The 26008-nt window shown below is 41.9% G+C and overlaps 1 protein-coding gene across 4 annotated transcripts in view; it reads right to left on the reverse strand.

The window, feature by feature from the left end:
* Nucleotides 1–2597: 2597 nt before the first annotated feature.
* Nucleotides 2598–26008, reverse strand: part of TBC1D2B (TBC1 domain family member 2B) — a 37076-nt gene continuing 13665 nt past the window's right edge. For 3 of the 4 annotated variants that reach the window (XM_042779659.1, XM_033070315.2, XM_033070313.1), the window contains 11 exons: nucleotides 22360–22525; nucleotides 19061–19218; nucleotides 17397–17623; nucleotides 15661–16053; nucleotides 14308–14418; nucleotides 13177–13370; nucleotides 11820–12314; nucleotides 10619–10736; nucleotides 9769–9954; nucleotides 9311–9432; nucleotides 2598–6430 (listed from right to left, as the gene is read on the reverse strand). In XM_042779659.1, coding sequence (XP_042635593.1) covers nucleotides 6229–6430; nucleotides 9311–9432; nucleotides 9769–9954; nucleotides 10619–10736; nucleotides 11820–12314; nucleotides 13177–13370; nucleotides 14308–14418; nucleotides 15661–16053; nucleotides 17397–17623; nucleotides 19061–19218; nucleotides 22360–22525 — 2372 coding nt within the window. In that variant the 3' untranslated portion in view covers nucleotides 2598–6228. The remainder of the gene's footprint in view (nucleotides 6431–9310; nucleotides 9433–9768; nucleotides 9955–10618; nucleotides 10737–11819; nucleotides 12315–13176; nucleotides 13371–14307; nucleotides 14419–15660; nucleotides 16054–17396; nucleotides 17624–19060; nucleotides 19219–22359; nucleotides 22526–26008) is intronic. The other variant, XM_033070314.2, reaches the window with a different exon arrangement.

A 26008-nucleotide genomic window follows, 5' to 3' on the forward strand; every position in this document is an offset into this window, starting at 1 on the left:
AGAGGACTGAACTGTGCCCCTGATTGCCTGCCCTGGGAGTGGTGTTCACAGCCCACGAGTTCCACCCAGCTCCTCCAACTCCAAAAGGAAAGTGGCTGCATGTTATACTACACAGGGTGGAGAACAGGAAACAGGAGCAATAGTAAATGTTTCAAAGGGCAGTGGAAGCATCCAGAACTCTCTCAAAGAGAAATAAAGCTATTTAATTTCTCACCTTTAGTTCTACAAGGGGATGTGATCACGTGGAAGCCACAGCAATCATACCACAAAATTCTTAGAGCAAAGGGCATATGAACAAGGCCACTGCTTTTGTTTGCTCCTAGCTGCAAAGGAGGGAACAAAACACTCTGAACAAAACACACTTCTCAAACTGGGACAAGCTGTCCCTAGACCCAAATAACCTCACTTTGAATAAAGGTTTCCAAGAGCAGCAAAGGCAGATTGACTCCCAACCCTGCTGCCATGTCCATAGGGCTTGTAAACCCAAATACAGGCACTGCCTAAGTAGGACGTTGCTCTTTCATGGTTCCATGGTTATTTGCCATTAAAACGCTAACTCAAGACTTCTTTGTAACATCTTTGGATGAAGGTAAAAGCCTTTATGTGCATACAGGGCAAGAACATTAAAGAAAACTCAAACCTAAGCAGTGTTTCATGTAGGCAGCATCAGCAAACACTGCAGCAATGCATTTGCCAGCCTGCTTTAGAAGTGACAAAGTAAGAAACCCATACCTTATGTTCCAAAGGGGGAGTTCCAGGATTGAAAACCAGAAAAACGCCACCTGCACTCCTTAAGACAGGCACATAGCTTATTTCACAGTATAATCACCAATCACAGTGCCTGAAGAATCACCGATTCCCTTCATCAGCTCAAACCTGACATCTTTGGGGCAACTCACTGCACAACCCAGCTGGTTTGTACACACCAAAGGTGCATTGCTTTTGAGAGACAAAGGCAGGATGCAGCTGCTCAAGACTGGGGGAATTGTAGTGGGCCAAAGTCATCTTAATTTACCAGGCATATTCTAGTATTGAATGTTTTAATTACTAGAGATCTATACTTTTAATAACTGTGGTTTTTTAAAATCTCATTCAGTAATAGTCCAGAGTTTTGCTTTCTAGTCTTGTGCTCTGAAAGGCTGGCATTACAGGTGGGCATCCCTGAACCGTAGACAAATATGGCTTTCACAGCAGATCATCACCATGAAAATACCACTCTGCAAAGTTCTGGCTGAACCTTTTACCTTATTTTCCAGGAGGGAAGTTTCCAAGGCAGAGTACACCCTTCCTTTGCACTATCTGAGGGAACATACTTCATGTGTGGGAATTCTTAAAGCTTCAGCACTACATGGCTTCTGTTCTCTGCTGAGGTCAAAGAGCTGCAGATAAGGAAGCTAAGTTTAGCACTTGTGAAAATCCCAGAGGAGGAACACCTGATACCTTGCAATACCAGCAGATTGTGTTCTCTGCCTCTCTGAGGCACCCAGAGAACAGAGAGATTCTGCAGGTATTTGGTCTCTGTTCAGAGCAGGGCAGCTGTGTTTATCCTAAGTTATGCATTTCTTAGGAACCAGGTTTTTAACATACACCAGCCACACTCATGTCCTTACTGCAATCCCACTGAGAGCAGATGCTTCAAGGCTAGTTCTAAGGAGCAAATGGGAGTCTCAGCTGTCCTTTACAGGCTCCAGCAACTGCTCAGGGCAACACAACCTACTCAAGCTGAACACGCCAAATATCCAAGTGAGGACATTGCTCCTCATGCACTCTCTTCCCAGAATTTTGTTTATGTCTCTGACTTAAAATTTTCAGTAATACAGGACATGAGGTCCTTAGGCCATGTTCTGCCTCAGCTGCTGATCTCTATCCTGTTTTGCAACCCCTTTGAACAGATTTCCAGCTGTGCCAAAATCTACTCCTGTAATAGCTTGCCATTCTGTAGCAGAGCCAGGGGACAAGAACTGTGCACTATTCATCTCTGCTATGAAAGATATGCTTGGATATGCAGTTACTGTCATATGTTAACTCATTTTTTCCTCCCTTACATTTAGCTATTAAGTTATATATCTGAAGTAGCTGATATATTCAAACCTCTTTAAGGGAATCAAGCAATTCCAAAATGCAAAATTCATATCTCAAAGACAGATAATTGAGACTTGATTTCCAAATTATTTACTTGGTTAAATTTTCAAAACAGCTGAAATTATTTATTTGACTACAAAAGACTGTTAGACAATCAGTACCAAGCCTTCTAAAGAAGCTTTTGGGGTGTCAGGAGATACCATATAAATGTTTCCCAGAAAGTGTGTGAACTCAGAAAATTCCTGTCTTCAAGTTTTCTGCAAATTTTGTCTTCCCCCCTCCTTTTCCCAAGAAATGAAGGACAATTTATCCAGCCAGCATCACCTACATGCAACATATTTATAGCTCGCATCTTCATGCTACAAAGCCAAATTTACATCTGTTTGTTCCTTTACAGAGATTCTCTCAGACCTCATTACCAGACAAAAATACGAGCTCTACCACTGGCTTATTCTGAAGACACCTGCAGATATTTCCATCTGTTATGGGGGGAAAAAAAGAACCAGAGCAATCTATAAAGCAATAAAAAATTTATTTTTTTCTTTGCATCAATCTTTGTGAAGACAACATCACTTACATTTGTGATTCAAATTTCTTGTACCGCATACAGATGATTTTTAACATAGCACTTAAGGGAATAGTCACTTAAACAGCTACACAATTTCATTAAATTAAACAATTTGCCATTTCTCAGTTATGTGTCTGAACATACAACTTGTCAAATTTAAGACCATTCATTCATCTCTAATGTTTTAGAAGGAAAAAAAAAATCCTTTCCCTTTCTCCTGAAATATCTTACCATGTTTACAAACACTGAGGGGAAGCAGAAAATCTCAAAGACACCAAAAGGGCAAACAGAAAAGTCCTTTTTATTGATTACACGTCTGGTAAAAAGAACACCACCAACCAATGTGGTAACACTGGATGATAACACTGTATATGCGTATGGGTCAAGCTGAAACACTGCAGTTCTAATAACTGGAAGTGTAGTGCACCAATTGTTTGCCTGTTTAACAGAGGGTAACAGACCTTTTAAACAACTAATGAAAAGTTTCACCAGGAAGCCATGCACACATGAACAGAGATGGAGGAAAATCCTGCACGATGCAAGTTGGTGGTCTGGGTTACATCACACCTTCTGGGAACCACACATGAGAGCAGTTCTGCACCTTATGTGCAAGGCTTGAAGTTAGAATATCATCCTGGCAGATGTCATGTGCATGAACAGCTCAGCTGCCCAGTCTGGCTGGCACAGATGGTCAGCCTCATGCATCATTGCAGCAGCTCCCACACAAACAAACTCCTGGGTTCCATGCAGGTCAGCTTTGGCAGGCCACTGAGGCACACTGTGTGCTGGTCTGGTTTCATCAGGTTAGAATACTGCCTGTGCATCCTGCATGTCCCTGAGGAGTTACTGCTCTCCAAGGGAACCAGGTTTCAGCACCACTAGAAAACTAAGTCACACAAAGACATTTGCAACAGCAAGCAAGGCAAGCTCCCCTGATGTTACTTCCTGCTATAGGCATCTTATTTTTGTTCCACAGAGACTTCTAGTGGCCAGAGGTGATAAGCCTCTGCCATTTTTTGACCTTTTAGCTCATCACTAAATCAGTAACAAAGCCTAACAAAATGAAGCCAATAGATTGCAGGGAACTTGAGCAGAACAGCATCAACTCATTTCATATCTGACAAAATACCCAGAGACAGCACAACTTCTACAAGGTTCCTAACATTCACGGGAAACAGTCACACCCATGGCAGAACAGAGCTACTTCATTTTACTGTACAATTGGAAACAACTTCATGGAATGAAGCACAGCAACACATGCACACACGAACTGAACCATCAGCACAACTCCAACAAAAACGCTCCTGTTTCATCTTCACAACCCAAACACTTCAATGGAATTGGTCTGAAAACATCTCCTGAAGTCATAGGACTAGTTCATAGTGAAGACTCAAAGCCAAAGAAAAATGGATGGTAGGAATAGGGTAGGTACAAGTATCTAAACTCTTCACCTTACTATTCCACCTGTGGTCACTGAAAGGAAGATCTTCACCTTACAAAAAAATTCATTTAACACATAACATCAACATTAAAACAAACATACAAACAAAAAGCCTATATTACATACTGATTTAGAGACCAGCTCTTTCAAAACCAAGACAGCATAACTAGAAAAGTAGAAAACTTGGTCCCATTTTTGTATTCAAATACTGATTGTAAGTAGAAAAAGAATACAGTACATGCAATAATATCAAAACCCTGCCCTCCAGTATACAACCAAAAGTAACTAGGGAATTAGAAAAAAATCCCAGCTACTGCCTACCCCAGACTAGGTAGGGGACATTTTAGAAGACTAGTAACATATAAATCAAGATGATCACACCATCAGTCCCACATTGGCAAGGATTTGCTGGCTAGGTAAAAATTGTGTCATACAGGAAGCACAAATTTTATATCAAAAGTAATCCTCTAAGTTACAACTTCACCTCTGATTAAATAGTTCCATATAAACTAACTTATAATATGCTTACTTGGAGAAGGCTACAACTACATTACCTAATATAAAATGTTTTTAAAAGTGCTGCGAAACAGAAGCAGGATTTCTCTCTGCACACACTTAAGTTGACAAAAACAATTACATGATTATACCCAAAGAAGTACTACTACTTCTAGAAAACCAAAGCAAAACATGAAATACAAGCTTGATGCACTTGACTCTTCCCAGTGATTAGTTTTGGTTTTTGCCAATTCACCACTTCCCCAGAGCTCAATGATTCACTGCCTGGTATTTGAATCCTAGTTGAATCCTAGTTTTATCATGACACATTATAGTCAATCCAAAATTCTGAAGATCCAGCAGTCCAAGAAAAAACCGTCGCAAAAGTCCAGAGAAGAGCCAGGAAGAAACAAACCCTCCTCCTCAGAACCACAGCAGGAACACTATAGCCCAACAGCCCAGATGTTGCTCCTACAGCTGTGCTGCAGGAAGTGCATCCAACTCTCACAGTAAAGCTGAGTACATTAGGAGAATATTGCATTTTTCTGTTGGATCTTCAGCTCACATGTGCACGTTGTGACCTTCAGGTTCCTCTGACTGATTGGTAAATATTTGTACTATGAACCCAGTCACTACCACTATTGTACAATAGTTCTACAATCATGCAGAAAGAATGCTGTGCTTCTTCTTAAAGGGCAAAACTTCACCTTAGGTCCTAAAGAGGAAGAAGAAAAAAAAAAAACCCACCCACAAAAAATCCCAAAAATAAAACAAAAAAGCCCTACCAAAACCCTCACAGAACCAAAAAACCATAACAAAACAAACTTTCAACAGATACACAAGAAATTGGCTCTAAAGCATGGTACTCCTGTGACAAGCTCCATTCTTCCATAATATCTGGAATTTGGTTGTGGCCTTTTTGAACCATTGCAATCAAAAAAGTGAATACAAACAGAATTGATAAATGGGAGTTTGAGCTATAAACCATTTGCATTAATGAGACTCTATCAACACAGCTGCCCTGAAAAGTAGAAATGATGTTTGCTATCACTGCTCCATACACACTCAACAGCCAGTGACAAAAACAAGTACTTACTTTACCTTTACTTTAGAGTACATATATTCAAGTGCTCTGTTTGGTGATCCATTGCATGACACTTCAGGAAAATACAAAGGAATCTTCATGCCATGCTTTTCTGGTTAGTGACCTTAAGAATGGCTAGATTGAGCCAACCTGAATCCAAGAAATATGACATCCTCTCACATTGAGCTTGCACTACAAAAAACATGATTACATCACAAGAACCCTAAACACAGAATGGCAATGAACGTAACAGAGCATGGACTTTTATTATTGTCTCACATCGAGGCATTAGTGGTGCACTTTGAGAAAACAACTGTCAGTTCAGCTGACTGACTGAGACAGATGTAAGTGCTCTACACACGATTCCATGAACATAAATGTAAACAGAAGTGTTTGGTCTCCATACAAAGTGGTATTTCTGAAAGTGCTTGGACTTGGAAATGTGTCCTGCATATTTCCAAAAGCAAGGAGTTTACATTGTGTTTGCCAGGACGAAGAAGGTGTTTTGGAGGTGAACTCACTTTGGTCAGATCCCACAGAACAGTGCGAGAGGCAGTCTCAGCTGTCCTCCTCGTCATCACTGATCAGGTCCCTCTTGTCCTGCGCCACACAGGTGTCCCTCTCACGCAGGAAGTCCTCACGGATGGCCTCCAGCTCCGTCAGCTCCAGTCGCACCTTCTCCAGGTGCCAGGCCCTGCGGTTCCTGATCTGCCGTAAGGGAAAAGGGTTCAGCTCTCCAAAAGCAATAGCAGTCAGTTTCCTGCAGGATTACACAATGGTAGAGAAAATCATTGGTATTTGTTGGGCTTTTCAATCACTGTTAAACTTCATCCATACCAACTTTTATCACATCACACATCTCTGCTCTCTTTCACACTTGATAGCCTCAGATGTTATCAATACTTCAAGAAATTTCTATAAAGCATTCAGGCTTAAGGTTGTTTCACATGATCAAGTGCAATCAAACGCTCAAGAGTTCCCCAAGCCACCTGTAACCTCTGCCACAGAGATCATGGCCTTGAAACACTGAGCACAAGGCATAAGCCGTTTCAGAGGCTCCACTGGATACTGGGCACATCTAGCCACCCTTTACAGATGGGATAACCTCCTCCATGGAACCCCCTGCAGCTCCTCCAATCCTCAACACCCAGCTCTCCAGGTAACCAACACAGTCTGACAACAAAGAGAACAGCTAAACCCAGGTGTAACACAGGCCATGGCCAAGCCAAAGTTTCCAATACAGTGAGGACACTCTGGGCTTCTGCTGGCTGGAGCACAGAGATCTCTGGGCCAGTGTCAAACCAAACTTGTCAGCACAGAAGATGCAGCCCCCTTCCAGAGTCACACTGCATCACTCCATCCTGCAGTCCCAGCAAACCCAGCAGCTGGTCTGTCGAATCAGGCCAAAAAGACTGCATCCAACTACAGTAATTTCACGACTACAAGCCTCACTGATTACAAGCCGCACTTCCGGGTGTCGGCAACTTTCCGTTCTTTGTCCATATACAAGCTGCACTGGATTATAAACAGCACTTTCATTCGCAGCGAGGATCCACGTGCAACTTTCAAAGTTGCCAGTTAGTAACAGAATCGCGGGATTGCAGGCTTTACTGGCTATGGGCCAGGTGGGCCCGGCTTGTGGCCGCCTCCCTGGGGCCAGGGCATTGCCTGCCACTGCCCCGCGCTTGGGCTATGCCTGCTGCTGCCCCACGCTGCCCCTCTGGGCGGCAGGCTCGTATTTCCAGGTTGGCAAATTTCTGAACTTTGTTCATATATTGGCCGCATCTGATTATAAGCCACACTTCTGGGTTGGGACCAAAATTTTAGTCAAAATGGTGCGGCTTATATTAGTGAAATTACTGTACATCATCATCATTGCTGATCTACACCCAAAAACATCTCAATGCTTACTAAGGAAAAAAGAGAAACCGGAATATTTAATTTATTCTACTTGAATTATCAGAAGTAAATATTAAGAAAACTTCTTTGAACAGTTTATTTCATGGTAGGTTTGTATTTTTGACTGATCAAGGAATGATTTCCTGCTACTTCTACACAGAACATATTACAGCAGATTCTCTAACTGTGCACAACATGCCGTGGCTCTGTAGAAAAACCCAGCTATGACATCCTGTAACTAGAATATAATTATGCATCTGTCTGTAGAGACCTCACCTAATACAGTGTTTGAACTTAGAAACTCTGTGCAGAATGATTTTAATCCATTCAGAACATCCATGAATTCTACACAAATAAGTATTTCTGAATTTTGACCTCTAGAACAGGTTCATTTTTTGTCCATATCAAGAAAGACCTCATTCTATGTGCTTTTGTGCTCCTCAAATGTTGATGATGTAAAGCTTGTACAAACATGGCAGAGTGAGAAACAAGGCAGCTTGAAACCTGTCTTGTCAGTCCTAGCAGGCAAATTCTGATTCCCTAAGTGGCACTGCACTGCTTCCACTCTTAAAACCCCAAAAGGCAGAGACTTACACATCAGCACACAGCATATTTGTATTGCAAAAATCTTTAATGTACTGAATTCTGTCCTCACTTGAACTCCCCATCTCCCAGTGATCCCTAATTAGTGCATTTTGTTAACACCAAATTCAGCAATTTTAGCAATCTTTAAACTAGGTTACTTCAGCACCAGAAAGATTAGACAGGAGAATCAAGACATCATTTCCGTAAGTGGAAAAGGAATGTAAAACCAACTCTTCACCTCTGATTAAATATCAAAGTGTTGTTTAAATTAGGTAAGGAAAAAAAAAAATTTTCTCTCTGCATCAATCCCAGCAATCCCTTTCAAGCACAAGATTATTCAGCTTTAACTTCTCTAGTCAAAACTGAAACACAAGAAGTAAAAATAATAAAGTTCTTGCAGAAGTCGAAGTATAAGCCTAAATGTATGTGGAGTTTATGACACTAAAAAGAAATCTCTCCAATTTCAGTAAACAATTTTGCTCTAAATTGAAAATCAGTGAGCTTCAAAAGATGTGCAAAATGTTTTCAGACATTAAACCAACCCCAATACAACTTTTATTTTTAAGATTAACTTGCTGCTCCTACAGACTCGAAACCAGGAATCTAACAACTCTAGACCCTAATTTCCAAACCAAGTCCTCTGCAAGGACTGAAGACCAGAAGAGGATCTAATTTATATTTATTCTTGCATTTATTCTCTGCTTCCATGAAGATCTTAAAGCCAGCTGGAATGACGTGGCAGAAATCTGTGCCTTAACCATGCAAAAGAGATCTAAGATGCAGGGGACATGCCTCACATCTTTAATGCCTGAGCCAGGATGCATTTTGATTTATCATAAAACATTTTACTAACAAGCTACATCTGCAATGCAGAGGGAAACCTCACCTGTGGTTGAAGTTCTGCCATGTTGCTACCATGATACACCTACACAAGGCAATCCCCTTCACACGCAAAAATTATATTCATACCTTCATCACTTCTGATTTGTCTCTGCTAGACAAAAGTGCTCATGACCAATTCTAGCAGTTGGTTACATCTCTGGTTGCTTTACATCTGAATTAGGATCTAGATGGAAACACCACCAAAGCCACAAGACAGACATGTCCCATGGGCCACCACAAGCCCCTCAGTGGCACCCCAGTGTGGGTCACCCACCTGGCATCAAGGATGGTGCGTGTGAAATAGCGAAGGTACTTGAAAATAGACATGGAATCCTGCAGCTTCAAGATTTCCTCTTCTTTGTATTTGAACAGTGCCAGGGCAAACCGGAATATTACCTGATAAAAACACATCCAATGTTTGGTACTTGGTAAATACAGTACACAAAGTCTCATTATCAACCTTATCAACTCCCAACAAGAGTTCCTCATGCTGCACTTGAGCCCTCTGATCACATCTCCCTCTACCTCCCTTCCCCACCCCAGTCCCCATTTCCAAAAGCCGGAAAATGTCTTCAATAGTTATTTACGCACAGTTCCTCTTTGGGTTTTCCTACCAGTCATTTTAACTGACAGGAGTTTTGCAAAACACCCTTCCTTTAACCCCACACTCAGTAACACTACAGTACTTTGTGATCAGGTAACAAATGAACAAGCTCAGCCCATCCAGCTCACCTTTGGTCCCTCATAGAGGAAAGAGTCCCAGATTTTGAAAAGGATGTCACTAACCACACTGTCGACAAAAACCACAAGAAACCAGTTGAAAGTGATGAGAGTATAATCAACTTTATATTGTTCGAAATGAGCATGCAGTCGTGGAAGCTTCTCACTCATTAAATCCTTAAACACTCGCTGATCAACCTAAAGAGAGGACAAACAGGATGTTATTGACCCAAATTTCTGGCACACCATTTAGAGCAAGGCTGTTACCCATCTCTGAGTGCCAGTGTTCCCAGAGGTAACCAGGAACTCCAGGACTGTCTAGTTCACGCTTCCAAGCTAAACCCACCCAAAGCACTCAGAGCTGCCCCACTGCACAACGCCCTTGTTTGCTTCTGAAGCCAGCCCTGGTCTCAGAGGGCTCCTCACACAGGTGGAATGTTCCTAGTACTGCTCAGAGCTGCACAGGAGCAGAGAACGTGCTGGGCAAGCACCTGGCTGGAGGAGGTAGCCTGGAGCACAGCATCACCTGGCAGCAAGAGTGCTACAGTGGCTACTGCCCACAGCAGTGCCCACCCTGCCCTCACCCAGAGTCCAGCACCACCATGTGAGGAAAGGAACAATAACACAGCTCAGGATTGTGAAGCTGTCAGTGAGAAGGGGGTTAAGGACTGCAGTCCAAGCAAGACCCTGAACAACTATCTCACTGTTAGAGTCCTTGTCCAAAGGAGGGTCTGCTGCCTGAACCCACCCCTGCCAGCTCCACTCCCATCCCTTCCAAAGAGGCACAGCAGAAAGCTGCAGAGGAAAGCTTTTGACTGGCTGCAGTTGACAGGAGCAGGTTTCATCCCAGCAGAGCACCTACCTGGGATCCCAGCAGTGTCTTAGTATAATAATCACGAGGCATGAAAACTTCCACTATTGCTACTAGACACCAAAAAGCATCTTCCTGTTCCAAGTATAGAAGTGCAATTGCTACCAACCTGAAAACAGGGTTTATTTGGAGGAGAAGATTATTATATTAACACAAACTATACTAAAAACCATTACAGTAAAGTCTTTGTTTCTGTTCAGCAGAAATAAATGAATTAACAGCAGAGCATTGAACAGCAAAACTTAATGAAGTTTAAGATGGGGCAAAGCCACGCCTTCTCAGCCACACCAAGTGTTTGTATTCAGCAAAATAAGAAAACAGAAAAAGGCAAAAACTTGCGTCAAGAACTTTTTCAAGTGCTGGTGTCGAGATTTTAAGAGCTCTCTAAACACAGAGTCTAGTTTAGAAAGGAGATGTTTATTCTAAGGGTGTTAGGTGGGGGTTTCCCCATCACCACTACTGCTGCCTCAACACCTCTACTGCATCACTCACTGCTTCTTCTGCATGCTAGTCCAAATGACAAGCTGCTTTAAGCTCAAAAGCTTATTCTGGTACATGAAATAGTGCACAAGTGCGCATCTACAGCATTACATGACAGGGGTGAGACAGGGTGTTAGAACAACACACCTGCTTCAAAGTAGCACCTTTCTTTTACTACACCTCTCCAAGTAGCAAAGCTATTCTGGCAAAGGCCAACTGCAATGAATCAGAATTTTTCTTAGCATTGCAATGCAAGGATCCCCTTTAAATTCTGCAATTCTGATCGAAGACATCAGTGGAAAATGCTGAAATTTGTGGCCTTAACAATACAAAAAAGTTTTCAAGCATTTTTTTTCTGCTTGTTTTAAAAGAAGAAGAAAACTAACAAATCCTTGCACATAAAAGCAACACAATTCCCTACAACTGCCATGAAGTCAATGTAAAACTACATTTAAGTAGCGCATTTCTTATGAGTTAAATCCAGTTCCAATTTTGATGCCAAGCCGATTTTACAAAATGTACTATCCAAACTGCTTGTTTCATTGGTTTAAACAGTGTAGTATTTATTTGTTTATTATAAATTATAAGTATACAACCCATAAGGCAAACTGCTGTTGGAAACCAGGTTACTATACATGTGATTTGAAAGGCCCACTAAGTATTTAGTTATAATAACTGCACAGTTATTACCCAAGATTGGTGGAAATCTCACCTGTTGAGCCCTTGGCAATACCCTATATCGGGATTTCTCCAGGAAAATGCCAGCAGCACATTTCGCAGCTTCTGGATCCCCTCGGATGTTGGGGATGAGTAATGTTTGTTGTTTGGCAAAGTCCTCAAGAGATCCAGCTCGATCTGCTTAGATGCAGGGTTTGGTTTTTCCAGAGCTTTCTGAAGCAAGGTTTGGAAGTAGCCAGGAATGGCACTGTCCTTGAACTTTTTCACGTGTTGGTTGACACACCACCTCCACACCTTGGAGCGGTGCTCATGAGGAATTCCAGAGCGGATGAGGTTCTTCAGCTCCACACAGCGCATCATCTCTCTGTTCATTGTGCTTGCCAGGTAGTTCTCCCACTTCACTCCTGTGGAGATCTCTCGATTCTCACTGAGTGAGAGTGACCTCAAGTCCAAAGCTCGTGATTTTGCTACTAGTTTCTCCTCATCATCATCCTCTGGGACGGTCTGAAAGCCATAGATATCATATTCACTGAAATGGAGAGCAAGAAAAAAGGTTTTCAAAATATGTTGAGCAGCCCTGAAGCCCTCAAGTTCCCACTGTAAAGTTACTTCAAAGCCACTCTCCATAGGTCTCAAGTTCTTATTGAACATTTTTCTGAAGTAAATTCTTTATTTAACAATTACTTGTACAATTCCATATACAAAAGACTTGGTGCCCATGTTCCTGTATATTACTACACAAATTAAGCAATTTATTTAACAACATGGATGGGATGGGATCCCAGTTGGGATGCACCCATCTCCTTAGCATCTCACCTTCAGCAGCTGTAGGGCAATACCTTGGTCTCAGTCTGACATTGTATCTCAGTGAATGAATAAATTCCCAGTGTGACCATTCCTGAGACTCCCTGGCAGCCACACTCCCAGCAGAGACTGTCAGGCTTCCCCTGGCAGAGTCTCAGGCTCCATAAAACATTCATTCAAGGCACAGAAACACAGACAATGCCCCTCAACACAGCAATCCAGGGGCTTTTTTCCCCTCTAAGGCCAAGCCTTGCAAGTCTGGCTCCTCTCCCAGTCCCTGACCTGGCTGCTGCCACCAGGCCTGATGCCCTTTATTGTGTCAACAGTGGGCAGCTCATGGCCCCTTCTCCTCCAGATCAGACCACCCAGAGTTCAATCTGCATCTCCATCTGCACCAGATGTATTCCAACACAACTGTATTTATTTTTACAGCTAGAAAGATTTCACAGCCATTCCCTCATTAATAAGGGAAATACAGTAGGTAATCCAACCCTGCAAATATATTCCCACTGTCTGTTTTCCAGTGCTATGACAGAGCCCACTGGCCAGGAGACACACACATATTTAATTCAACAGGACCAAACTACCTGACAAGGTGGGGTTTGAAAAATGCTTGTTCTGGTTGTTCACTAGGCTCTGCTTTCAAGGCATCTTCCAGTAACTGTGTGATGACCTCACGAGCAGGACTCTGATCCTCAGAACAAACAGGAGTTTTCATTTCTTGAAGCAAGATCAAGTATTTACTTTCAATCTGGCAGAGTTTGGCTTCTAAGCTGGTATACTGCAGAAAACAATATATGATATAAACCTTCAGACACTTACTTTGTACTACACTTCTTTTAAAACATGGCTCAATGCTGTTCTATTGGTTTATGCTGCTTAGAAACGGCTAAGTTAAGAACAGTCAGCTTAACTTTCCTATTTTTGTAACACCAGGGAATATAAGGTAGCATAGCATAGATGTTTTCCACCACATGTATTTTTGTACATGGGAAATCTGTGCAAACCTCAATTATCACTGCATTGTATGAGACACCTTAAAAGAACAAAATGGTTGCATTGTAGCAGCTTTAGTCTGTGCATGTTTGAACAAGAACAACTTAAGTGGCATATGAGTTAGGTAATAGCATGGAAGAACTGTAAACACACCTCTGTACCAAAAATACAGCATTTAAACCTCACCACTGAGTGCATGGCTTCCAAAAAGCCAAAAGCAAAGCCCACCAAACCACAGCTACAGGTATCTAACTTAGTTACAGATGAGTGCATTTCCCCTAACCCAAAGCACTGGAAATCTTTATTATTTACCTGCAACACCTCTGCACTCAAATTCACCCACACAGAAATTATATTCTCCATACCACAGTCATCCTTCGTGCTCAGGAGAAAGCTCTACTCAGCTATCAAATCCTTACACATCCCTGCCACTGACTTTAAAACAAAATCATTGCAGCCTTCATTCTGAGGAAACAATGTTTGCAGACATGAATATGCCTTTGTTCAAAAGTTATCAAAGTGTTCCACTGGGTCACACAACTTTAAAAGCAATTACTTCTTTCCAAGAATCCATACAGAAAGACTGGTCTGTAAGAACCGAGACAGCCTTTTTTTTTTTAGCTACCATATTTAATACATTTAAATTGTTCAATTTCCTAGGAAGATTTACAGTTAAAGTATGGAAAACTGCTTTAGACATTGCCAAGTGAGAACATGCTGACCTTTGCCTGCCATTCTCTCTCTCTTGCTTCTGCATTTCTTCGTAGAGCGGAAAGTTCCAAAATCTCCTTATTTAAAAATTTATTCTGGGTCTTATAACCCTGAAGATTGTCCTAAAAAAACAAAAAAAAGCAAAGCAGATTATGCCTGTCAGACAAAGATCACCTTAGAGCATAGAAACAGCAGCTACTAACAGGACTTACAATTTAAAAATCTCAGGCTCAAATCAAAAGTAATTTTTGGGCTTTATGTAAATGAAACACATGTGCCAAATATGAGCACAGGGTGGTGCTGTGCCTCAGCTGCCTCCCTCCCAGTGCTGCAGGGTCTGGGGAAGGCAGTGCCTGCTGCCAGGGGTCAGGCAGGGAGAACAGGCACATCCCAGAGGCCACAGCAACACAAAAAAAGGGGGATAAATGCCCTTGGCTCTTCACCACCTCACCAGCCCTCATCAAAACCACAAGTTTCATGTCTGCCTCCATACAGAAAAACAAACCCTTAGCAATGAGCTTCCCTGCCTGACCACTGAGATCCTGACTACAAGCTGAGCCTGTGGGTGAGGCTGGGACCCTCCCAGCAGCCACAGGACCCTCACACCCCCAAGCACCTACAAGCTCTATCTGCTTTCTGCCAAAACCAGACTGCTAGCTCCAGCTTTATCTTTCAAAACCTACCAGGCTCACATATAAGAAAGAAAATGATGTATGTTTATGCATATTTCAAGCGACGTATTTATATTCCAAATTCTTTGGAATGTTAATCAATTTGAAATTTGAACATTTGAACATTTACCCAAAGGCAAGAAAGCCTCTTTAAAGCAAATGAGGTAACTTCAGTAACTCCACTAACAACTTGTGACACGTTCACAGAGGTATGTTACAGAATAAAAATAAAGCATTAGTAGGAGCTGGAGCAGCTTTAGTAAAACCATTTCTTATACTCCTCCCTTTTTTGTCTCCTCAGAGCTTCCCTTCGCTTTTCCACATGCTCTTTGTTGCCTCACTTTTGATATTTAAAATTTTTAAAAAATACAAATCAAGCTTCCTGTTTGTTTTCTTCCATGCTTATATTTTCCTCTCACCCCTGATCCTTCCTGCTCCTTTGATTATTTCTCACCCCCCATCTGCTCCACACCAATGATTAATTAATTTACTGACAGTACAGGAGCCTGCACTAGAGATGGCCCAAAGGAGGGAAGTTCTGGGTAGATTGTCACTGCTCAAGTGGAGTTCCAAGCTGAGAAAGCCTCTGTTGATGAGTGTCCTGGGGAATGCTGCAGTGACCTCAAACAGCACAGCAGACTTTTACAGGGAGAAGAGATTCCCTATGCACCAAGACGGAGACAGTGCTCTTACTTTTAGTCTGTCCAGTTCCTGCAGCTCCTTGCTAGTACAGGGGGCTGTGGGGGAATTCATTGCCCCACTTTGAGAGGCTGTGCTGTCCTCACATTCACTGAGCTGACGAGAGAGTTTCATGATTACTTCATCTTTAGCTTGAATAGTTTCCATCAGCATTCCCAGCCGCTCATTGAGCTCTCCAACTTTACACTTCAGATTCCTGACTTCCTGCTGCAGACTGTCTTTTTCCAGATTCAACTTTTCAAGCTGATTGTTGAGGCCCAAAATCTGGTCATCTTTTTGGTGCAACAGCTCTAGAGTGTCCTTGGGAACCCCCTCACAAAGGTGGCTGGTGAAATATTTATCATATTGGGAAGATCGCACTGTTTGCTGCAGAAGTCGAACCAGCTCCTGAGAATTAAAAAACAACAGCAAAAAAAACCCAATGAAACTTTTACATTTCTAAATTTTACAGCTTAGAAATCTAACAATGAGCAAAATGAAGCTTTTGGAATGGGTTGAGACCACATACTGGCATTTTAAAGGAAAAAGGAAACACTTTATGACATGATTTCTAACACGTTACAAGGACTGGCCGACACAGGTGGCTTCAGTGTCCTTCATGGAGCTAAGGATCCTGCCTGAAATGGCTACAACAGCTTAAGGAAAGGGAGTAGAACTGAGGCCCAGCAGGTACCTGGAAGCTGAAAAAAGCCTTGCTTGCAAGCAGCTCTGTTGTAGGATGAATAGGAAGAGGCTCAAGCCCAAAAAGTTACCAGGAAAATGTTACAGAATGGAAAAAGCAAAGGTAACTAAGAGCTCTCTTCTCTAAACAGATGCAGAGAAAATAAAAGGAAGTAAAAAGCAAATGCTGCTTTGCCAAAAACGAAGTCTTTGAAAGGCTGTTTACAAAATCTTGCCACAGAAGTGACTACCTAAGACACTGTTTTTCTTTTTCCTCTTAATAAAACAGAAGCAGCTGTGAACGCAGTGTTGCACTAGACCAATGAGATTTCTCACAGCAGCAGGCTCGGAAGCTCAAACGTACTGTTAGGAAAGATAGCATCTAAAATAAGTATAAATACGGGGCTCAGACTCCTCCTTTGGTTTCCTTTCGAGCACCTCACACATAGGAAAATACAAATAGCAGAAGTAGCAGCTCCAAATACAATCTAAAATATTTTTCTTCTTAAAATGAGTAGAAGTTCTTTTATCTAAAAACAAGGTATTGAATAAATTTGAGTTATGAGGGCACACAAGCATGAGCACCACGTGAATGCAGTCTACATACACACATTATAGTCAGGCCTATCCTACAAAACCCTTCTTGAGGAGAGAGAGAAGCCAGGTCTATTTCCCAGCCACTGCACTAGCACTGAAAGAATCAAAAGACAAACAGAGAATCTGAAAGGAGAAGCTGCTCAGATATTGTATGAACACATGGAAAAAGAAGCTGTGACTATCAGCCAGGATCCTGGCAGACACCAAACAAGTTAACTTCAGACTTAAGGGAGATAGATAAACCAATTCAATGAACAGTGTGCAAATGGAAGTTTTACTCAGGCATCTTATCTTTGACAGATGTGGAAGATGGCCCTTCTTTGAAGACCCTTTGTACACAAAGGTTTGTTTAGAACCATCATTTTGGAACAACCAACCAGGTCTTAGTGCAGTGAGGTGGCCAGAAAGGTTAAACTCACAAACACCTGCCAGCCCCATTTGCTTGTGTGCTCTTTGCCTGAAGGTTTCATTACCTTTTGGCTCAAAAGCTCTTTCTTTAGCTTCTCCAACTCTTCCTGCTGGCTTTGATACTTGAGCTGCAGCTCAGAGACCAGCCTGCTGCCAGTGCCAGAGCAGCACTCTGTTGGGGAGGAGTCACTGCTGGTGCGGTTCTTGCTCGACCCAATCATCTCCTTCAAGGGGCGCCTTGCTTTGTGTGGAATGCGGCCCAAATCAAATGGAAAAGCTGAACTAGCCAGTCCTGCATGAAACAATTCTTTCTAGTTTGGTTCACTCAGTCAAAAGGCATTTCAAAGCATTCAGATTTTCTTGAAAAATACACTCATTAACATCAGACTGGGAGCAGCTGTCAAACACTCAGTACAATAGTGCTAAACATGCCTCATCTTCCACGTTGCTTCCTTTGGTGGGAAAAAGCCCTCAACATCTTCTCCCCTCCCCAATAAAAGACTTGGCTCACAAATTAACACTTTTCATATAAGACATGATGAGAATTTTACAATTTGTTACAGAAAATAAAAGGTATCCCTAACTATAACAAAGTAAACTCTGCTTCAAATAACCAGAGCAAAACCATCTCTGATATCACAGCCTGATGCTCCTGTGAGAAGATTTAATGCAAGGTTTCACCCCCATGTACAGGATGTTTTCTAATAGACTAAATCCCCTGGATGTCACCTAAAATGCTCTTAAAGTGATGTAAAAACACCTTGACAAGGTTATTGTCCAGACATTGGTCAAATCTGAGAACCAGCTACAATACACAGGATGAGCTATTACAGTAATTTCACGATTATATGCCGCACCATTTTGACTAAAGTTTTGGTCCGTACCCAGAAGTGCAGCTTGTATTCCACAGTTGCTAATACATGAAAAAAAGTTCAGAAATTTGCCAACCAGAAATGCGAGCACGCAGCAGCTCCAAGCCGAGCCTGCATGGCCCCGAGCAGAGCCAGGGCTGCCCCCGGCGGCCGCGGGGGAGCAGGGCCGACTCTGCGGCGGGGGAGGCAGGAGCCGAGCCGGGCCGGGCCAGCTCTGCGGCGGGGGAGGCGGGAGCCGAGCTGGGCCAGGCCGACAAGGCCCCGAGCCAGTAAACCCCGCGTTTCTGCAAATCTGTTACTAATTGGTCACTTTGTGAAAGTTGCACATGGATCCTCACTGCGAACGAAAGTGCGGCTTACAATCCGGTGTGGCTTGTATACGGAGAAAAAACAAAATGTTGCCGACACCCTAGAAGTGCGGCTTATAATAGGTGCAGCTTGTAATCGTGAAATTACTGTACTTCATTCCATCCCTGCTTCTGTCCCATTCCAGAAACAAGCCAACATAACAGGTGGATACACAGAGCCTAAAGGCAATGCTGCTTCAGTGGGTGACATCAGCATTTCCCTTTGCCTTGGTACTTTGCAGCTCCTGTGACAAAACAAGCCATCAGCACACTCAGGAAACCCCACACACAGGATAACAAGGCTTTGCCCTTATTCTCTTGTATTGAATGGCAAGGGACCCCAAACACATTGTAAGGAATTGATTTTTTAAAAAGCATTCCCAGAGCTGTGGATATGGTTTGTGGAAAAAAAAAGAAAAGTTTCTACTTATTTCCTAGAGACAGACACAACATGGTACTCTGTGCTAAACAAGGCAACGCAAATGATCCCCTTCGTTCCTCCACTTCTACCTTTATTTCCTTCTGCAAGGTGTTTCCTCTTTTCTTCCAGAGCCATTGAGTCTTCCAAGTCCTTTGGGGTTGGGTCCAGAAGTTCCCACTCCTCAGTGGTATAAAACACACTCTTGCGATTTTCGCTACTTCCTTTTCTCAAGGAGGACATGGAGTTTCTGTGAAAAAGGCCGCAGGAAAAAGTGACAAGTATTTCTCCATTTTGCATTATTTTCTACAAGGGACTTTTCACAGCTCCAACAATGCAAAGTAAAAATAAGCTAAAACCACAGACAAAACCAAATAAAAGCTCAAAGAGAACAAGGCACACACTACCAAACAGCACCTGCAATGAATAGTGCTAAATTCCAAGAACAGAAGAATTATTTTGCTTTAATGCCATGGCCTTTTGCATCCCCCTGTTTTAGCCTTGTTTTTGCAGCAGGCAAGTACAAAACAAAGTCAGGATTTACAAGCAGCATCTCTTTATTTATCAGCTGTAGATTAGAATTTTAGGGCAACTGCCAAGCATTAAACTGAACAGCATGCAGTCCAAACACATGGCTGTTATAGTGCCATATTGGGGATTAATGGAAAACTTGGGCTCACCCAAGACACCTGCTGCAGCTGAAATGCTGATGACAAGAGTCCTTTGCAACTTTTCTTTTCTACAGTGCAACATGGCCAACTATCTGCAAGAACATTTCAGGGGCATCCTCTGAATTCCAGCCAGATAATTTAATAGAGAACAGGACATTTCCCAGCAGGATGAGATTACCTCACCCAGCTGCCCTCAGCTGTCATGCACTCAGGAATTTCCACTCTTACATCCATGAGAATTAACACAGTTCAGTATTGCAAAGCCTTTGTTCAACTACACATGGATACTCCAAATCAACCTATATGAACCAGTTCAATATTTCAGGTGTAAAACTGGAAATATATTTAGTATCTCAGCATTTTTCCCCGCAGTCTGTGCAAGCTGACAAAGATGCTTTCACTCAATCACCCACACTGTCTCTTCAAAACTTAAGCAGAAAACAACCCAGATTACACTTTCAACATCATTTGATGATCCCAGACAGTCTTTCAGATTCATGCTGATGACATTAAATCTGAACTCTAAACCAATCATTAAACACTGCACAATTTTTTAAATGATGAACTGGTAAATATTTAAATAATGATTATTAATAAAACTATTTCAGCAATCCATTTACAAGCTTGGCAAAGACTTATTTACGCTACAGATTTAATTTTCTTCCACAAAGAATCCCAATTCCTGTTGGGGGAAGAAGCTTAATTTCTTTGTTCAGACATTCCACACAAATTGAGTAGATCAAACTGGGAGATGATGGATCTATTTCCTGAAGATGGTCTGGGCACCGAATATCACTGTGCCCTGGCACCTCCTCTACATCTCTTCTCCAAATGGTGGCTGATCTCTCACCAGGCAACTCCAAACTGCCTGTTCTGCACTCACTCAGCCTCAACATTTAAAAGCCTGAACTCTACCTTCTAAAGCTGGAAAAAAAACCACAAAGAACAAGTCAAGGGACTTCCAGAAAAGTTTCTTGAAAGAACTGCTGTTAGGCCTAAGAAAAATCAGAGCTGATCTGAAGCTTTGTAAAACTTTTGTACAGGTTTGTTCAGGGCACTCAAGCAGCACTCCTTCACTGCTTTCTGTTAGATTAAACAAGATGAAGGATTAAATAGATAAATTGGAAAACAGTATTTATTTTCCTAAGCACAGACAACCTATGCAAGGGCCAATCATATGATCTAATTAGTCTCTATTTTTAAATGTTTGGGGTTTAAGTCTTATTTTATGGATATATAACTGGAGGTTACTAGAATTCAGTATGTTTCTACATCTATATTCTGCATAAATAAGTAGCTGAGAGCATGAAAACAAAAAACTCAAAAAAAAAAGCCAAAAAAACCCAAAAATCAAGCCTAAAGACCACTTAAATAAAGAGGTCTGTATATATCAAATAGTATTTGAAAGTGCAATTTTAAAAGTAGAGAAGCATATTTCAACTTTAATTACTGCAATATACACTGTTTACTCCAAGACATTTTTCTTTTTTTGCCCCGCATTGTTACATCACTACTGCTACCCAGGATGCAAATACAGCTATTACAGCAATATCTTCTCTGTCAGACCAATGTAAATGTGTTCAGGAGGAAAGACAAGGCTTTGACTGAGACATCCACACCCCTCAGTACAAATTAATAAACATAAAATAAAAATGTGCTCACAGCAAGAGAGGAAACACTCCGCAGTTTTAGACACTTGGATCCATGTCCTAACACTGGGGCTGTACAACCCAGTAAGACACTGAACAGGGCACACATATTCCAAAGGCTGTCAGACCACCCCCTGTCCCAAATGGCACAGAACTCATGGAGAAGGGAGGAAGACAATCAACCAAACACTAGGCGAAAAAATACAGCCAGAAAGAGTCAAAACTAACACATCTGGTAACCTCTCAGATCTCTGTGCTAAACCAGGAAGCTTTAAAAGGGATCTATTGGACTTGGCACTGCTGATGAAAATTAACATTTTCCTCCTTTCCATTTTCTCCATAAAGATGCGGTCTGGTCTGGTTAACCAAAGCCACAGCTCTGCTTTGTGAGCTGCTCTGTACTAGCACTGCAACATGCTTTGAGCAGAAGTGGAAAACCCATCTATGTGGGCAAAGCACAAAGCACAAAATTCATTAGAAAGAAACCCAGCAGGAGAGCTGAAAACCAGTGGGACTGTTTTCCTTAAAGCAATTAATACTAAAGAGTAAATTCATTGAGTGAGGGGTTTTGATGTTCAGAAGGGGTCTGCCACATTTTTGCTCAGGAATTCAAACTACATCCACTTCAAATCCGTGCCCCGTGCTTTCATTTCTTTTAAGAAAACAAAAAATAAAGTTTTATATTGGTTTGGTTTTTATCACTAAAAACAGTTCCTATGCACTGAGTACTGTGACTACTACAATGCTGGGAATTGGCAGCTCCCTGAAAAGCAGCAGTGGCTGAGAATACAACTCAGCCCCAACAACCCAACAGTCGCTGGGGTTCAGAGAGCAAAGCCATTACTGGAAGGACTGTACAAGACTTGAGTGTCCCTTCCAGTGATGCTACACTATAATCTTCCCTCACACCCTCCAGCAGGAGCTAAAGAAACAGTTCATTTGCAGAGATACAACACAGCAAACAAATCCACCCCATCAGCTCCGTTGACCACACAGGGATGTGGGAAACAGTCCTGGCAGGAACTGCCAGTCTCATTCATGGTAGCTCCTTCTCCCAGGCTCCCAACTTACTTGATCTCAGCACTCCATTGCTTCAGTGAGAAATTGATGGCACTTGTTTGGACTGGTGCAGGCTGGGAGGCTGCTTGTTCCCCCACCAGGTCTGTAGGAGAAGTTTCCACAGCTAGAATATTTCTAGCTCTCTCTGCTGAAGCATTTTGACTTAGGATACTCACATCTATATTAAAAGAGGGGAAAAAGAAGGAAAAAAAAAAGAGAAAAAAAGAAGCATAACCTTCAATAAGTAAAAGAATAGTGGTTGTGTAAAGTCACATACTGCTCAGTCCGCCATTGACATTGTTCAGATTTAACTTTAAATTTCAACATAACTTTATAAAACATTCAGTTCAAATGAACCTTAAAAATAGCAAACTTCTCTGAGATCTCCCTGCAGTCACATATTTTTGATAACAGACAGGACCTGTGTGATGCTCACAAAGCACTATTTCATGAGTGATTTACAAATCAGGACTAAACCCAGAACAGTGTCACAAAAACATGGACCCAGCTTCCAGGGTGTGCCCCATCCTGTAAGTTATTCACCCTAACATTGACACTGCTGCTCAGGTCAGCAAGCTCTGCTTGATTCAGCATTTATATTAGAAAGTAACATATGGCTCTGACTTGAATAAAACCCTAGGGAATGATGATACCCTCTTTTTATCAGTGGCGAGTCTTTCAGCCCTTGCTGACAATTGCTTGGCACCAGCAGCAAGACCATCTTTAAGCAAACTGTACCCTGCACTTTCTCAGCAGAGGGTTACTTTTATCAGGTTTCAAAGACTAGAAGTAGAAAGAACATTCTGTGAAAAACAATATGAAGTATTAAAGATCACTGACACTGGGAAATCTCTCAAACCCTTGAAAAATGTTATCTGACACAAAAGTGTATCGTGTCATGTTACAAATAGAGGTACAAGTTACCCTGCCTTGATTTGTAAGAACAGATGCTTCAGGACCTTATCAGCCAAAGGGAATTCCAAGTTCTTTTGCATGTGGCTGTTTGAGCTGAGCACAGATCAGCTAAAATAGCTTAGATAAAACTAAACACGGGATCATATTTCCTGTCTAATGAAGAGGAAAGATAAGTAGGTTTTAACTACAAAATAATAATTATAAAACCAAACCAACCCGCCCAGAAAACCCAAAACATCCCAAAAGAAAAAAACAACCTGCAACACCCAAGCCAAAAACTGATAAGATATTCAAAGCCAGGGTGGAACACTGACATTCTGCCTTTACACTTCCAGCTTGTTTAATCTTCCACCTGCCTGACTCTGCAAAGTCCCTTTAGAGGATGGCCCAGGTAAGGGAGCTGCTCTAGAGCTGAATTCCTAACAACTGCATTTCCCCTGCCAGACTTGCCAGCTGTGTGAATATGGCACCCTGAGGCAGCTCCCTCACCTCCTGCCCACACCAGCCAGGAGCTGGGTCAGAGGCATGGGCTGCACAGCTCACACAGCACAGGTGAGTGCGGCTGCTCATGCAACCTCCAAGCAAAAAAATAAAAATTAAAAAAAAAAAAAATCTGCTTTTGGAATTTATTTCAAGACAACAATTTTATAAATGTATGACATTGCATGTTTTATTAATGCAAATTAAGAACTGAAATTATAGAAACTACATTAACATTCAATCAATTTCAATAAAAAATAATAATCCCACATCCTATAAAGAATAAATACAGTAATTTCACACATATAAGCTGCGCCCTATTGAGTAAAATTTTGGTCCCAACCCAGAAGTGCAGCTTATACTCCAGAGCGTCCAATAAGTGGACAAAGTTCAGAAATTTCCCAACCTGGAAGTGTGAGCCGCAGGCCGAGCCGAGTTTGCGAATTGAGCATCTGCCAGTAAACCTCGCGATTGCGTGATTGTTACAAATTGGTTACTCTGTTGCGCAAGCATCCTCACTGCAAACAAAAGTGCGGCTTATACGCCAGTGTGCCTTATATACGGACAAATAACGAAAAGTTGCCGACACCCAGAAGGGAGGCTTATACTTCAGTGCGCCTTATATAATTACTGTAATTACTGTAATTTCACAATTATAAGTCGCACCTGATTATAAGCCGCACTTCCGGGTGTTGGCAACTTTTCATTCTTTGTCCACATATAAGCCGCACCTGATTATAAGGCGCAAGTTACAATACAGAGTGTGATAAAAGGTTGATGTGATAAAAGGATGGTGATTCTATCACCATCTGTTGAGGGTGAGGGCAGTGATCCTTATCTCTGTGGGAGATATTCTGTTAATGAGCCATCCATTGAGACCAGTAGGGCATTGTTCTTTATCTTTTCACAACCCATCCTTCCTCCAGCGAGCCATTTTCTGCTAATGGCCCATTGAGTCCCACTGTGGGACTGATAAAATTACTTCAATCCCATTGGAAGTTGCTCCAGCCAGGAGGAAGAGCCCAACTTACCAAAATAAAAACAGAGGTTTTGAGACACTAAGGTAGCCCCTTTCTCCACTGGACTCCAGAGGAAAACCGGATTTCTCCACATCACCACTGGACCTCCAGAGGGAAACTGCACCTTGTACAGGAGCACTGCTCCAACTGAATCACATCTGTCACTGCAGGACGACTGCAGCCACCATTTAATCAAACTGCTACCAACACCCTGCCTGACGGGGTGTCAGGCTGTACTCTGACTTTGTCAGGGTTTGGAGTTTGTTTCTTTGTAGTACTGTACTTCTATTTTAATTTCCCTAGAAAAGAACTATTATTCCTAATTCCTATAGTTTTGCCTGAAAGCTCCTTTATTTCAAAATTATAGTAATTTGGAGAGAGAGGGTTTACATTCTCCATTTCAAAGAGAAGCTCCTGCCTTTCTCAGCAGACACCTGTCCTCCAAACTAAAACAGTAACTTTTTGTTCTTTGTCCGTATATAAGCCGCACCTGATTATAAACCGCACTTTGGGTTCAGATCAAAATTTTAGTCAAAATGGCGTGGCTTATAATTGTGAAATTACCGTAGTTTGACTTCCATGGTAGTAAGGCACCTCCACGACAAATCCTACAGAGTAATTTTTGTTAATACTAACTTTCCCACATCCCACTCTGAAAAAATACTTTCAAGTATTTTTCACTACATTGAATGTTCCTAAAAATCTTTCAAGGTTGACCCACAAAGCAGTATTTGGCTCCATGCATGTCCCAGTTAGTGCAGATTTCTGAACTGAGAGGGGAGGACAGACAAGCAAGGCTGTAGTGAGCAGTTCTGGATTTGGACTGAAGACAGACTACTTCCCCATGTAAAACATTAGTGACAGCATCTGTACTTGAGCACCAGCAAAATAAACCAACTTCTGTGCTCCACTGTAAAGCACATCACTTACATACACATTCACTTCTTCAAAAATAGAAAAAAAAAGCCACAAGGCACATATCTTAGTCATCAACATGAAATCAGAGCCTTACAGAATCCCGTAACTCTAGAAGAAACCCTTGGGGTACTGGATTAAAAAGAAGAAACAAGCATCAATCATTCTGGCTATTTCCATTTTCCTGAAAAGGAATCCCTATTTACATACTTCTGCTGATGGTAAGAGTCATCACTGATTTGTCCTAGAAAATGAGACACTGTAGATGCAGCCCCAAATTCTGCATAATGCAGTTTTAACTGCAGGCTGCCCCTGAAAGGGATGCGCCCATG

This window comes from Catharus ustulatus, chromosome 12 (genome assembly GCF_009819885.2).
Source record: "Catharus ustulatus isolate bCatUst1 chromosome 12, bCatUst1.pri.v2, whole genome shotgun sequence".
NCBI lineage: Eukaryota > Metazoa > Chordata > Aves > Passeriformes > Turdidae > Catharus > Catharus ustulatus.